Source organism: Pimephales promelas, chromosome 13 (genome assembly GCF_988280905.1).
Source record: "Pimephales promelas chromosome 13, fPimPro1.hap1.1, whole genome shotgun sequence".
NCBI classification, from domain to species: Eukaryota; Metazoa; Chordata; class Actinopteri; order Cypriniformes; family Leuciscidae; genus Pimephales; species Pimephales promelas.
Window position 1 is genome coordinate 26,998,793 of NC_142781.1, and position 16,316 is coordinate 27,015,108.

The window sequence follows — 16,316 nt, forward strand, 5'->3', positions numbered from 1 at the left end:
TTAAGACAAAAAATGAACTTTGATTTGGCCCTATTTGTGCGATGGGATAAACTAGCCATGAATGTTTGATGAATGAATTTGCAGTGCACAAATATTGGTAGCCTGCCACTGGTTTTATAGGCCAATTTGTGCATCTCCTATCCATTCCACAGGGAGCTATTAGTGCAAATGAAACTGTAATCTTACAGAAAACATTTTACACCACACTTCCTAAAGCAACTCGCATCCACCAATATTACAATAGAGCACTGCTTCATCAAACCCACAATCCCAGAGAGCAAAATTGAGGTAGAAAGTAAACCGACGTGAGCCTAAACATGCATTTCAACAATGTCTTTGAGCTACATTAATGATGCAACAGTTGCAAAGGAAAACAAACCCATGAAGCCTGTGTGTGTACATACCGGTGGACTTCCATTTTCGGAGACTGGGCGCATCTCTCATTCAGTATGAAGCCGGACACCTTGCATTGTGCAGCAGACTGGAGCTGCATGGCTTCCCCCGGCTCCGAAGCTGCGGATTCGATCCCAATCACACACGCCTATTCATCGCGTTCCCTCTATTCAGAATGCATCGGTGATTCATTATTTAGAGATGGGCGCAAGTCAGCGGCGCTTCTCCATGCTGCTCGCGTACACAATCCCGCTTTTCACAGTGCTGGACGGTAACCTGGCAACAGGCATTTGAGTGCTCACAGTTGTTAAAGGAGATCACGTTTGGGAAGATGAAATTGCTACGCTGTGTTAATACTGCTCAACTGAGCAGGCTTTTTCCCGCCCTGCCTCTCTCCCTTTCTCTCTCCCTTGCTCTGGTCTTTCCTACCCCCACCCTCCTCTCTCTTTATTCTGTGCTGCTCGGTTTCAATAGTGATTTATATTTACTGGCTAAGCTTTGTTTTGAAGCAGCATGTGCATGCAGTGATCTGCGCAGTATGAGGTAAACATCATTTCAAACGCATGATATGCAAAACGCTAGCCTAAATATTTAATGATTGAGAGGTAGCTTTGCCATCAAAAAGAAGGAAACACTTCATTTTGGCCTTAAGTGACCTCCCAGGTCTCAAACATAGTTTAAGTATATCCGTAAATGTGAGTGTTAAGCGCTTACGTTGGCCTGCCAGTACTCAAGGCCAAGGGGTCGCTAGAGTTGCCATTAGATGTTGGTGTCATTAAACCAGATGTGTTAGTATTCAGGTAAGTTGATATATTGACTTAAAGTTGATAAAAGATTTTCTTCAAAACTGCCCAGGGCTGGGCGATATGACCAACGATATCATCACAAAAATTCATACCACTGATGGCGAAGCATTCAACATGTTTGTTATGTATACTCTACAAAGCTAGCTACCTTTTAATTTAAAGGCACTATAAAATCCATAATATTATTTCACGATTGATTGAATACAAATTTATTATCAAAAATGCTGTCTAATGAAATTAGTAGTAGCACTGTAAAATTATTGTTGGTTTAACTTTATCTAATTGCCTTAAAATGTTGAGTTCGTTGAAATAAAAAAATGAGTTAATAAAATGAAGAATATTAGTTTAAATCAACAGAAACTTTATCACATTATCTAAGTTGATTTGACAAAAGATAAAAAGTTGCTTAGTGATGAGCTGTTTTTTGGTGACTACTACAATTGACTCTTCGCTAAGCCCCGCCCTCCCTAGTTACTGTTGCTACGCCTGTCAAGCTTTCGCGGCTGGCCCATCTATTATAGTGTGGATGCACCCGGTGTCAGACATTCCCAATGAGATAATTAGTAATTTTCGGCGAACAAGTGAAATATCTGAGAGAGCAAGACAAAAGGGACTACAGTATGCATTCGAGGGATATATTCACGACATTATATGCAACCGATTAGAGAATAATTTCTTAAAAATTGAAGTTAAAGCCTAACGTTATAGTCCCAGCGCAAGCAGCAGCGCCTCATACGCTGACCGTTCAAATGGAAAACACAAATTGAGGAACAGCTGTGTTCATACACAGCAGGGTATGTGAAAATAATCTTAATAATTATAAATCAAACAGCTTATCAATAAATCTTGTGGAATAATAACACTAATACCGGGAGAGCCGCGATCGGATTGGGTTAAGTTACTTATTAAGGGGTAACGTTAGTAGGACGTTGATTAACAAAATGCTGAAATATATTTTAATGTCAGTGAGCCTTTGTCTCGTCTCTGACTTTAATCGTCTTATTTTACGTTATCATTATGACCAAAGAACCGTCAATATTTCCAAGCAATAGGTGTTTTTGTTAAGCATGTCGACATTTACCAGAATGGGTCTCGCACATATGCTAGATCGCACCAATCATTTCTCCCCTTGGCTTTTAGATTTTCTGGAAGGAAAACAATTCCTCTCCCCCATCCAAACTTTTAGTATACCGGTATCAGATTTGCACAATCCATACGCACAATGCTTCAGCATGTTCCCTCGTTCGAAAGCTTGCCAGACCTCCCGCACATATTTACGGTTGCTAAGACATGATTGGCCAGTGGCGGTTTTCGGGCGTGGCTTAGCGAAGGGTCAATTAATACGTCACAAAAAACCTTTGAGTTTTTAGCAACACGTATTCGATCGTTTTAATGTAGGTCAAATCCCATTTATCATTGGTATTGTGAATTTCTCTTTCAGAAATATAGATTTGATTGCTCAACGCTTCATCCTGCCATTACAGTAGTGCACCTTATAAAATGCTATGAAATCTAGGCTAACAACCCTGATCTGATACGCTTGTGTTGATATGGTAACGTTTGTGTTCACATACTTGTATAGGGTCTGGGCCTGAGTCACTCATTAGAGAAAGACAATACATCGATAATATGCACTATTGTTTAAAACATTTAATATAATTCCTTTAAATTTAACATTTTGCATGGTACTGCACCTTCAAAAACAGAATTGACCAGCACACTGGTACTGGTTCAGCTTTGTTCCAACTGCTGGAGGCCAAAAAATGAGCAATCAATCTACACAAAATTGCAGTGCGCTACCCTGTTCTCTAACATGATACAAAAGTGCCACCGAGCCGAAGAAAGCAATAAAGTCAAATCAATTCAATTATTTACTTATTTGAAAGCATGATCTCTGAGCAGTAAAACAGGGAAACATGTGACAGATGCACTCTGGGATCATGTGGTTTGGTGCATGGCACAGATCCTGTGGTTTGCGATTGTCTGGCTTGTCTCCACAGGAACAGATGGGTGTGAGTGACAGGTCAGGTGCAAAAGAAGGGCCTTGTCATTTTTGAGGGAGGGGTTCAGCGCGCAGACGCCTGATCATAATGCACGGTCACGCTCCGAGCGTCCAGTCTGTAAACTTGGCAATTAATCACTCGGGCGCTGACGAGGGCAGCACCGGTCAAGGACCCACCCAAATCAACAATCACTGACAGGGACGGGTTGACAGCAAGAGCAATCAATATGACTTTGACGATTTTCAATAGGGCTGTCAAGATACCAAACTTTTAGTAGTCAAAACCAGTGGAATTTCAAACTAATTGCCACAGCAAATATGCTAATAATATAATAATAATAATAATAATTGAATTATTGAATTGTATTATAATTTTCATCATCATCATTTCAACACTACAGCAAAAATATAAATCTAATGCAACATTTAATAATAACAACAACAACATTTGGTTGTTAATTCACCTTTTAGTACGTAATTACTGTTTTGTCCGCAGGCCACACACAGTTCGGTAATCAGTGAGAACTGCATTCTACAACCAAATTAACTAAAATTCAGGTAGTGTCACAGCACTTACAAAATTTCTATGTGGTGTGTATCCAGAGTGATTGCAAGAAAATCACAGGGTTAGAGGTATGAGCTTTGATTGCCAGATCTTACAAAAATAAACAGTAATCAAAAATCGGCCCAGAATAAAACTAAAATAAATCTAAATGATTTATATTTTCAATAATACCAAAGTATTGTGACCTGCACCAAGTCCAAACAACATGGCCAAAATGCTTATAATTAGTAGACATAGCAACACTGCAACGAATGAACCCTCCACTGATGCACTGAACTCAAGTCACCATTGGCTAGTAAATGTATCTTACTCACCAGACTTTTTACATGAAATGCCAGAACAATACAAATGGAAAAAAACTACATTAATAGTTTTAGAAATGTATATTTTATATTTAATATTATATTTAAGTAAACAGTCTAACAAATTAAGAACATAAACTACAAGCAATAGAACAAAGATACATATGAAATAAACAGGTTTTACAGGTAGATCTAACAACAGTAGTTAGATACATATTAGGTGATTATGTAAAATGAATTAAGTAAATCAAATGTAAAAAAAATAAATAAAAACACTGTCACTGAATAGTCTGCACTGTATAAATTAAATATAGATGAACCCTTATTATACAGTAGTTATTCTGTGAAGTGATATTTTTGCAGTCAGTCTTTTGCTTGATTAACATTAAAAACACAGACAGTAGCAGGAATATTAGGCTGCCGTCACTTTAGGGATACAATATATTGATACTGTACACATGCGTTTTATCTCTCGACGGTTTATTTTCACTTACCAAAAAAAACGACTGTTTACTAGTATACTCACCAAGTCAGTCATTTTCTCATAATTTTGTGTGAAATTGTCTGTTCAAGCAGAAGACGATGTGAAAGAGAGCTCAATTCAGTATTTGCGTGCTGTCAGACGTTGCCTTTATTTAAGGGATTCATTTCACTGCCATATTTAAATGCAGATTTGTGACTCCTGAAATTTTATATTTATATGTGGCCAGGCCACAGTCTATCTAGATAGAATACAAAAATTGGGAGTACACTGCATGAGCTCCATGCTGGCAAATTTTACAAATTGTTGGGCTGGATTTAACACTTGCTGAAAGCAGAAAATGTTCACTCTTATTTTCCATTTCATTAATGGAAAAGCCACAACTGTTTCAGACCATTGAGTGTTATATCGCACTCCAGTAAATGTGCAAGTCAAGCACAGTCACAACAGACTCTCCCGTTTTGAGAGCAACGCAACAATGCAGGAATCAATTAGCTACTCTGGACCTGCGAGCATGACGCTAATACGCTATGAACTACTTCAACAGTAAATGTAGACCTTTCGAATCTCACATAGACTTGTCAGGCGATGAGAGCCACCTGCAGCACCAGGTTCCCGTGAGTGGGTGGCGCAGTCGGGTCAGGCTGGGAGAGTGTGAAACCTTGAGCCGCCATCGGCGGAACACATGGTGCATGGGAGGATGCATGCAACACCTCTGCTTATAAACCACATGTCCACAGGAGGCCTGGCACAGCCATTTGGAGCTTTATGCCTCTGCAGGCACTGACAACACCACCATAGAACCAGTTTGGGCTTGTCCCTTTCTGTCAAACCCACTGAAGTCACTTTATGAGTGTCTTCAATTCTCTATAGAAAGGCATAGTGGTTAATCATAAATGCATTGGTTAACCCAACCATGGCCATAAAAAAAGCTCCAAAACAATGTTCCTTTTATCTAAAAATATGAGAACCCACAGTCATGTCTATAATTTAGATATATTGTGATTTCGGGTAAATATTCACTCTGGCAAATGACTAGATTCTAGGGCTGCATGATTAATCATATTTTAATCGTGATAACAATATCTGCTGCTCTCGATTAATTACAAATAATCGCCGTCAAATGGGCCTGGAGGTTATCTGTCCTGAAAAACTTTGACAATTTGACATTTCCATTATCTTGCATTGGTAACGAGCCTCCACTTTCTTTCCTGCTCTGGGTTGCCAGATGTCAAGAGTATAAATCCTCCAAACAGAGCTTTTCTCTTAAAAGGATACGCTTTCGGTCCAGTGTTTTACTTTATCTTCCCCAACCAGGCAACCATACGCACACACTCTTTTTTTTCCCTGACAAGTCAAATCACCTTTATTTATATAGCATTTTATACAAATCAGATTGTTTCAAAGCAGCTTTACAGTGATAGTAGGAAAATGTTGCATTTCGGCAGCGGAGGTTAGTTCAGTGTTCAGTTCTGTTGTAAAGACCATTTACAAGTTCATTTCATCTATAAAGCAGTTCTGCAAAAAATGATGTCATCGTCCAGCTCAATTCAGCTCTCATACAACAGCATCAGTATAGTCAGATCGATAATATTGTTGAATATTAAGCGTCACAGTGTATGTTGAAATTTATTGATTTCTATTGTGAAATTCTGCACAAATGAAAGTCAGTCAGTCGGTGTTCTTTCACGAGGCTGCTTCTGCGATTTGCTGCTACTAAACCTGCGAGTGAATTGTAATAAATCCAAACATGAATCTCAGCCTATTTGAGATCATGGTTGGTGAATTAATACACTTATGCAACCTCTGTGCTACAATAGAAAGTAAAAAATGTAACATTTGGAATTTTTTGTATTGATTTTTCAACGCGTTCTCATCCTACGTCGTCATAAAGTGACGCTTTTGAAATTTCATCTAAATCCAACCCACATGGCACCCTTTAGTGCCAATATAACACGCACAGATATTTGTTCAGTTGTGGGTAGGTTTAGGAGGCGCCTTCTGGCCCATATACATCTGCGTCTCATATTGACGCTAAAGGGTGCCATGTGTATTCGATGTAGACGAAATGTCAATAGTGTCAGTATATGACGCCTTTGGATGAGAACGGGCTGGATTTTTCGTTTGATAAAACTATCATTGTTGTGTTGGTTAAATAAACTCCATACGCCACCTACAGGCCTATTAAGTGAACGATTTAATGATTATTGTGTAGCCCTACTGGATTCTATTATTAGCACCTACAAAATTACAATGCACTATAAAATATAAAACTTGGCCAGCTTGTTTTGTTCCAAATCAATAGTTTTAGTAAAAGTGATAATATTGTGCCAATAAAAAATTAAATTGGAAATCTGGATTGAGTAAAAATTTACAATCAAAAATATAATAAAGATTCTTAATTTAAATACTTTGAGTAAATTGAATATTAAATCTTACTTCATTTTTAGCAGATTCATTATGAATCGATTTATTTTTACACCTCTAACTGTGATCCAAATATTGAGCTGCTCAAAGCTGAAATGCAAAACCATGCAAATGGATTTACCTTACATATGTAAGTGCTCTATCCTGCCCCTAGCAACAACCTCCCAGCATGCTGCTATATTCTAATACATGTGAAAGACAGACAGACTGACTGCTAGGGTCTGGCTCCAAGCAGGATCCCAAACAAAACTCAAACCATCTCAAGGTCACATGAAAAACTAAATTCTACAATAGGCATTAAATGACACTAAAACCCATCATGAATCACTGTATTGCTTTACATAATACTTTTTGGACTTGAGTTATAACTTTATTTTCAAATGCACTGTAACTCAATACAACAGTATAACCCCTAACAGTAAAAAGACCATGAATCATTCTGAAGTGGTGAGGATACGACTCATCCGCCCTTAGACTAAACTGTCTTCTGAATAGTGCTGACAGCAGAGTTTTTTCATAGTACCAACACTTACAGGCAAACCCTTACAATACTGACCTGGTTTACGTTTCTCAAAAGCATCGTTATGCAACTATGGTCGCAAGTTCCATTGAACTCTATTGGTAACAACGGAAATTGAGACCATGGCTTTTGGAAAACACACCCCAGCATGGTAGAAAGTCAAGATATAGTACGGATTCATTGTTATTTTTGGTTTGTATACACATAATTTCACTAAAGATGATAATCACAAGGTTTTTAACAAATCAGGTTTCGATATTAGCTCACACTCTGAAAAAGAACCAGTTTTTGACTCCACTAGCCCCTTTTCCACCAAAGCATTTTGAGAGCCGGTTCTGAGCCGGAGCCTGCACGCGAACGAGTTCTTTGTGTTTCGACAGCCAAAGAACCGGTTCTCGGCCAGGGGAACTGGTTCCAAAGCGGCACCAACTCTGCTGGACTAGAACCGTTCTTTTACCACGTCATGCTTAAGTCGGGGGCTGGGGCGGGTTTAGATGTGTTCTAAACATCTTTTCTGACCATAATAAAGGATCGCAAAGCCAGGAGAAACATTTGCAGAAACACGATGGAGTCCGCCTTTGTAATTGTTATGCTTGAAGTTGGCGCAAGCCTTTCTATTTTTGTATTTTTTTTTATTGAAGACATAATAAGCAAAGAAGAAAACAGTCACAATATAGAACAAATAAATGGAAAGAAAAAAAAGACAAGACAGGGGTACATAACTTATCAGAAAAGATTACATATCAAACGAAAAGATTAAAAGACTTAAATATTTCAATTGTTTTTAAAGCCTCCTTGGTACACAAGTTAGAGATAATCCCAAAGTAATGTTGTACTTGCAAGCGTTTCTAGCTAAGACGTATGGCGACGTACACAGTGACGTAACGAAGTCGTTCCCTGGGCGCTCTAGTCAGTGGAAAAACAAACAGGTTCTGAAGCGGTTCGCAAGTTGAACCAACTCCGAACCAACTTTGAACCAGCACCAGGTTTTCGATTCGATTCGATTTTTATTTAAAAGGGACCATGTGCAATTAATAACATAAATGTAAACATTTGATGCATTACACCAGAGTTAGCCTTAGGCTAATTTACTTACATCGTTATGTTCTGAGTTCCGAGTTCCGAACCAGTTCTTTTTTTGGTGGAAAAGGGGTAACTGATAATTCAAACTTGCACTTCAAAAAGATGACTGTGCCCTTCAAATGTGCAAAAAGAACAGCAGAAGGCCAGAGGGCTCTTGTGTTCTCTGCACTCTCGGAAGCAGACAGACAGAAAAATCCCCAGATCAGTACCGCACATCACCCTCAGAATAACAAACGGAGGCACGTAATGCGGCACTGTACATATTCGACCGTTCTTCCTCAAATACACATTTTACCTTGTGTAAAGATTCATGACATCAACAACCTTATGATAATAATAATAATGACAGGTTACGTGTTGAGATGTTAATCGAGGAAGCATTACAGATGATTTCACCGGGACGCCAGCTATGCAGAGGGGTAGAAAGAGACTTAGACCGAGCAGGACAAGCAAGGCAATGCTAATGATCTACTGCAGTACAGACACAAAGACCCATGCAGAGCATCAATATCTCAAACAAACGCATACGGCGATTTCAGGTGACTTATTCAGCAATCACTTTAATCAGCTCAGCAAACTATAAAGGCTGTACATGCCAGACGCCTGCTGCGTCATGACAGAGTACATTATAAACCAACAGATTTTATTTTTAGACACTCATTTGCATACAGAAAAAATGCAGCCGAATCCCATTATATAATAATCACAAAGCAGAGAAAGAATCTCTTGAAACAGCACGCATCGTGTAAACATTCAAACACAGATTAAAAAAAAGTAAAAAAAAAAAAAATAATAATAGCAGGATTTCCGATCCACTTGCAAATATAGGAAGTATGAAAAAAAGTTTATTAGTAATAATTAATGTTTATTAGGGCTGTCAATCGATTAATTTTTATCTAATTACATACTCTGATTAATTCAATCTGAATTAATCACATACATCATTTTTTGCAGTGAAAATATTTTACATATTTCATTTTCAATTCAAACGAATCAATAAATAATCAGCATTAGTGACATTTAAAGTTCAAAAAATCTTTTATTATTATTTTCACTGTTCAAATAATGCCTATAACAACCAACAATATGACCTAATAATATGCTGAGGAAATAATTTATTCTGTAAAAGGCATCTCAAGCCACAGTAATAACCTAGGGGACACAATGAATAAATGAACACTGCCCTGGCCTCAATGTCAACACCATTTCTCTTGTATGTGCCATGAAAAAAACTCAAGAGACCAAAAGTTTAACATAGTGCAATATCAATTCCAGGGCTATTTTGTGCAATTGAACATAAACCTTCAATAAAAAAAATTAATTAAAAAAAAAATAAAAAAAAATCAGCCCCTACAATATTTCACACAAAAAACAACAACAAAGCAACAATTTTAAATTTGAAGTTCAATTTTAAACTTCTCCTTCGGCCAGTCACTGTTACCACACACACTCTTTCTCTCAGACACACACACACTCACGCAGATTTGCTAAGTTTGCGCTTCAGTGTTTGCTCAAGTGTGGTTTAAGTTTGAAGATGACGGTGACCGCTAGAGTTGACGAACTCCGGTGATATGCAAATTCCTTGCGGCAGACAATGCAGACGACTTTTTTTATCAATACTTGTATCAAGCTGTTTTTTATAAGTAAATGTTCTCGTCACCCTCCTTTATTTTAAAGTCGAATGGGGGCTAGAACGGCTCCGGGTCAAAGGTCAATACGAAATGGATTAACCTGCATTTTTTTTTTTTTGAGGAGTTTTTTTGACAGCCCTAGTTGTTTATATATGTTTCTCAAGCACAAACCACTACAAATTCTGAAATCAATAAATGACAAGTCAGTACTTTAACAGATTTTAGAAATGGTTACACATGGTGCTCATCTGTAGATAAAACAAGTAAATCAAAAAAGTGGAAAAATACTTTAACTTTTTTTTAAAATTCTGCAAAAAAACAAAAAAAAAAACCTTCAGGGGAATTGTAAACTTATAAATACCAGACCTGCGAGACTTGTCTTACAGAAACCACTTTGACAGAGGTGACTGTCAAATAGATTGAAACAAGTCACAGAGCTTTTCACAATGCATATTTCTTCAAAGCATACAGAAAATAGTGTCTTAGTACCCCTAGTGATAAAAAGGTAAAGGTGACTACAAAAAAAGCTAAAACAAGATAGTGATTCTGAATAAAATGTTTTGTACTGTATACATAAAACCTGTCCCTGACTACACTGCTGAGCTAATTTACATAGAAACTGAGAAGAAAAAAAAACAAACATCGCCATCTGCTAAGGATATATGCACATGCTGGCGAGTTGCTAATTTATTTTTTAACACAGGAGTATAGTTCAACAAAAACATCAAAACCCAGCTGGCTGTGGGGGGAGAAAGCAAACCACAATGACTATTAGAATCCATTGATTCACGATACCAGTGAGGACTAACACATTACCCACAATATCTAGTGAGAAAGGTTTAAATTAATTAATACAAAAATAGAACTTGCCTGGATACACAAACACTGCTTTCATTTGGCAAAACATGAATAATATCTCATAACAAAACTGCATCACTACTGTACATAAGGAATTTTTTTTTTTTACAAAAAGTATAAAGTTACACTTTATACTTTAAATGCAACAACAAACATCATAAAAATGACGCAATTCAGAAGCTAAAAACAGGTACAGTATATATAATATTTGTTAAACTCATAATTTATGATATCTAATTAATATTAAAATAATTAAAATGTATATTGACCAAGTATTATATTGTCTTAACTGAACAAGCTACTGTAATCACGTCACACTTTGATAAGTGCTCTCTATTTTGGTGCTTTACGCCCTTCTCTAAGCTCAAAATAATTTGGTTGGTCACTGTGCTCATCCTAAATTTAACATAAGGTGGTTGAGTTCAATATTCACTTAATGTTGGGATAACCTCAATCCACTTTTACTTCAAGTTAAAACCTTATCAGCAAAAGCCAAAGGGTACGTCTCTATTTTTACTCGGACACCAGAGAAGACCAAGATTAGCTATCAGGAAAGCCACCAAGTATGATTACTTTTCCACATGTTCATGATACAGAAATATCCAGAATTCATTTACAATAAATCCTCAACATGTCCACTAGCTCTTACAGGCCTCAAATGACCACTTTCTAGGAGACTTACACGCCATGTGTCATCGCTGCGCGTTCCAATCCTCCACCCGCAAGGAGTCTGCCTACCACTGTCCTTCTCTAAAGTTTCCAGATTCCTCTGAGCCCGAGGTGTCCTCAAAGCGGTCAGCCTCCTGAAGGGTCTGTGGGACTCTGATACGAAGCCGGGACAAGCTTTGCCGTTGGGACCCCTCCCTCATGAGTTAAATCGGTCTGGCTGGGCAGTCCCCTCAAGAATGTCCCCTTCTCCCAAAAATAAACCTGCTGACTGAAGGGTGTCATGAGCTCACTGACTTTTTTTCCCTCTTTCGCCCTACGTCTCTCATTCGTTTCCCAACTGGGGCAGTGCAGCAGTGACAGTTCATTTACTGCCCATTAAAATCAAACCCAGATGGGATGATTGAAGTCTAACAAGCATGAATGATGACTGGTAGTTAAAAAGCTATGCTTCCATGAAGGTCACAAGAGGGCTACAAACCACAGGCTTTGAAATAAATGCAGTATTACAATGAATTCAACTTTCAGGATTCGTATTTCACAGCAACATGCTCCTGCCCAATGTTTACAGCTCACCCTTCGCAGGGAGTTTTGGTTCAGCCAATCATAATCCGCCATCCGCCATTTTTGTCCGACAAAGCAGTCAGGAGAATTGGAGTAAACGGTGGATTTGAACAACGTTGATGTCTCTCCACGGTTGAAACAACATTACTTGTTCATTCCACCGTTGTTGTTCATTCATGTTTATTTGATGCTATAAATTAACAAGAAGAAAGAGATGAATGGTTCACGGACAGCTTTAACTGAGGCTTACAGCGATCTGTCACGACACATTATATATATACATGGCGCTACTACACTGATTAAGGTCTATTGTAATACAAAGAATCTGCAAGTAATGCATAAAGTGTTCCTTCATTCATTCATAATTAATTTAAATCTTTGAAAACCATATTTTTTCAAGCCCACATTTAACTCTTTTCTCTTTCAGCCGTTTTTCTGGTTATTTTTTTAGTTTAAGTTTTGCACATTTCTAAATTCTACTTTGAATTAATATGAATTACCCACATGCAAAAAAAATATATTGGGTTGTTTCAACCGAAGTTTGGGTCAAATATGGACAAACCCAACCGTTTCAATTTAAACCAATGGTTGTGTTGGGTTTGTCCATATTTGACCCAAATATCGGTTGAAACAACCCAGCATTTTTTTTTTTAATTCTTTGAATTATTCATTTGAATGAAAATCAAAATGACTTGTAATTCATCATAAACATAGGCCTACATTCAAATAGCAAATTTGCTAATAGCAATGAATTGATTTGGTATTTAAACGGCATTCTTCAGCGCACGCATTTACTTCTACTTTCAAATGTTCCAAGTGGCAAGGAACAAAAGGGTAAACACTCTGAACTCAACCCTTAAGGTCTATTTACACTCAAGCAAGCAACTTCAGTACATGTCGTAGTGATGTAACTGGCAGACAAGGGGTTAGTCCTTCAGTCCGTAGAAGCTTTTCTAAAGTTACCATGGTGAGGAGCTCTGCGGTGAAATCCTATCCTCGAAAGAGAACGCACAGGGCCAGCGAAACCAAACTGCAAATCTGAATGAGCTGGGATCCGAAAAGAGGGCCACTATTAAATAGATCCCTTAAAATGCAGACAACCCTGTATCTTTCTCCAAGCTAACCTTTTAATCCAGGCCATTTGTTTAACTCGTCTCTATGGTGACTTGGCCTCGTCCGTCCATCTGAAGAGATGGGACCGATAGACTTGGAGGGGATTGGAAAGAAAAGAGAACAAAACTTTTGCTGTTCTCAGACTATCTGGAACTTGGTCGCAACATTCAGAAGGACAGCCAAAATCATTTTCTCCACCTCTGGTTTGGAACAGTTGAGAGTTTTTGTGGTGTTTCACATAGCAAGTAAAGCATGGGTGAAATCCCATACAGCAACCACAGTGAGGGCCTGCATGTTGTTATTGAGGAACTGAGGAGCAATACAATAATTCAAGCATGTAGTCTGGAAGGATTTGATCTGAAGCCTCAAATAAAAACATCTGTGGCAAGGAGTGTTTGCTAGCGACAGGGTGTTGCTACAACAACATGAAGGTAAAGCACACTGTGAAATGCAGTTTCGTCTCTGAGATGATGAAATGTTGCCAAAAATGTCTCACAAAAGTGCAACCGATGCCCACAATAATGTGACAATCAACCAACCGCAGGTGACAACACTGGGTTTACTGGCACTGCTTTAAAAAAAAAAAAAAACTATCTCTATTTCTGAACATAAATTATGACAGAAAACAAATCGAGGGTAATTTTGAAACATACACTTCAGGCAGTGGCCTTCTTGTAGCAGCTGCCAAACTTGTGTCTAGTTGTTGACAAAGCGCTGACTATACAGCTCTACACCCAGTTTCTCAGGAAATACTACATCAGCCTCTGGCCATCAGCATTCTGATCTCTATACAACCAAAGTAGCCGCTAGACACTGCTTTCAGATGCACTTTCCTTTCTATATCAAAGCACAGAGAGCTGCTGTTACATGGAATCAGTTCAATATTCAAAAGGAAAATAAAGCACATTCTCCATGTACATCGCAGCTATTAGCCTATTACACTAGATATCCAATCATTTCTTTAGTAACGCTTTACAAGTGAGGTTTAATTTGGTAACATCAGTGGACGCATTAGGTATCATGAAATTATCCACAATACATTTAAAGCGTACATTATTAACATTTTAAGTTTTATAAATTAATAAAAGCTAATGTATTATGAACTAACATGAATTAGGCCGTGTGTCCACCAAAGCGTTTTTCGTATGTTTTCAATTGTTTTCAATGGGAGCGCTGCGTTTTTTAAACGCCATGAGCGTGACGAGTCGCTGAGCGGTTTTTTTACACTGAAGTGCCCGGCGTTTTTTACAGGTCGCCGAGAGTTGAAAAATGTTCAACTTTGGATAAAACGCAGCGCTCATCACTGTCACTTTTTACCCAGCCGTCCAATCACAGCGGAGGATGGGTGGGACTAAACCACACTGTCACAACATTCTTTCTGTACAACGACATCAACCAACAGAGCTAACCCAACAAAATGGATGAAAAATAAATATTTAGTATGAAACAAACTATATGCGAAATCAGTTACAAGTAAACTGTGCTGTGGATATTCTGTATCATAGCAACAAAACATCTCAACGGAAAAAACGCTGCGCTGCCAAAACGCTATCAAGCGCCCAAAGCACGGCGTCTTCAGCATAGCGTCAAGCGTTTTCAGCTGACTAAAAATGCTTTGGTGGACACACGGCCTTAAAGAGATACTCCACTTTTTTTGGGAAATACGCTCATTTTACAACTCCCCCAGAGTTAAACTGTTAAAGTAACTGTTAAGTAAAACAGAGTTTTACCTTTTTTTGAATCCATTCAGCCGATCTCCGGTTCTGGCGGTACCACTTTTAGCATAGCTTAGCATACATTATTGAAGTGCACAAGACCATTAGCATTTAAAAAAAAAATGACCAAAGAGTTTCGATATTTTTCCTATTTAAAACTTGACTCTTCTATAGACCATTTCACAAGATGTAAACAACACTGGTCCAGAAGCACTTCCTGTTTCATTTTTTTAACACTACATAAGAGCTGGGATAAAATACAACCAACAGAACATATAAAACTGAATCAAAAAGTTAAACAATCATCTTTAAGATGTTTTCTTTACATGTGAAATAAAGAAAACAGTTACAAACTGAAACAGGAAGTGCTTCTGGACCAGTGTTTACATCTTGTGAAATGGTCTATAGTTACATCGTGCACTAAGACAGATGGAAAATGTAAAGTTGTGATTTTCTAGGCTGATATGCAGGGAACTATACTCTAATTCCTGCGTAATAATCAAGAAACTTTACTGCAGCAGAGACATCAGTGCAGCAGGCGCGATGACTACAAAAACGTAGTCCCGGTCACGTTGGAAGCTGGGCACTATTTTCAGGCGCTGCGTCATAACATTACGCCTGCTGCACTCATGGTACGGAAGTAAGTTTCCTGATTATTACGCAGGAATGCGAGTATAGTTCCTAGTCATATCAGCCTAGAAAATTGCAACTTTACATTTTCCGTCGGTCTTAGTGCACGATGTAACTACAGAAGAGTCAAGTTTTAAATAGGAAAAATATTGAAACACTTTGGTAATTTTTTTTTTGGGAGAAATGCTAATGGTCCTGTGCACTTCAATGATGTATGCTAAGCTATGCTAAAAGTGGTACCGCCAGAACCGGAGATCGGCTGAATGGATTCAAAAAAGGTAAAACTCAACAGTCTAACTCGGGGAGAGTTGTAAAAACGAGCGTATTTCCAAAAAAAAGTGGAGTATCCCTTTAAGGAGTTAGTTTTGGAACAATATATGCTGAGTAAGGGATCATTTTCATTTTAGTGTGACTTTCCCTTTAACAATGGACAAATGTTATTTTGAAATGAACCAAGATAAATTTATGCTGTGAAAAGTTTGTTCATGATGCCTAATGCAACTAAGGTTAAAATTAAGGAAAAACATCTGGATCAAAGAGGACACCCTTACAAATCACAG

At 38.0% G+C, this 16,316-nt stretch overlaps 1 protein-coding gene across 4 annotated transcripts in view; it reads right to left on the reverse strand.

Moving 5' to 3' along the window:
- enah (ENAH actin regulator) overlaps positions 1-16,316 on the reverse strand; it is a 99,068-nt gene that overhangs the window by 63,309 nt on the left and 19,443 nt on the right. Inside the window, exon 1 of one of the 4 annotated variants that reach the window (XM_089118780.1) lies at positions 11,751-12,033. The exons of 1 other annotated variant lie outside the window; for it this stretch is intronic. In XM_089118780.1, the coding sequence (XP_088974906.1) occupies positions 11,751-11,764 (14 nt within the window). In that variant the 5' untranslated portion in view covers positions 11,765-12,033. Of the gene's footprint in view, positions 1-404; positions 729-11,750; positions 12,034-16,316 lie in introns of those variants that run through there. 2 more of the 4 variants (XM_039691757.2, XM_039691765.2) reach the window with 2 other exon arrangements.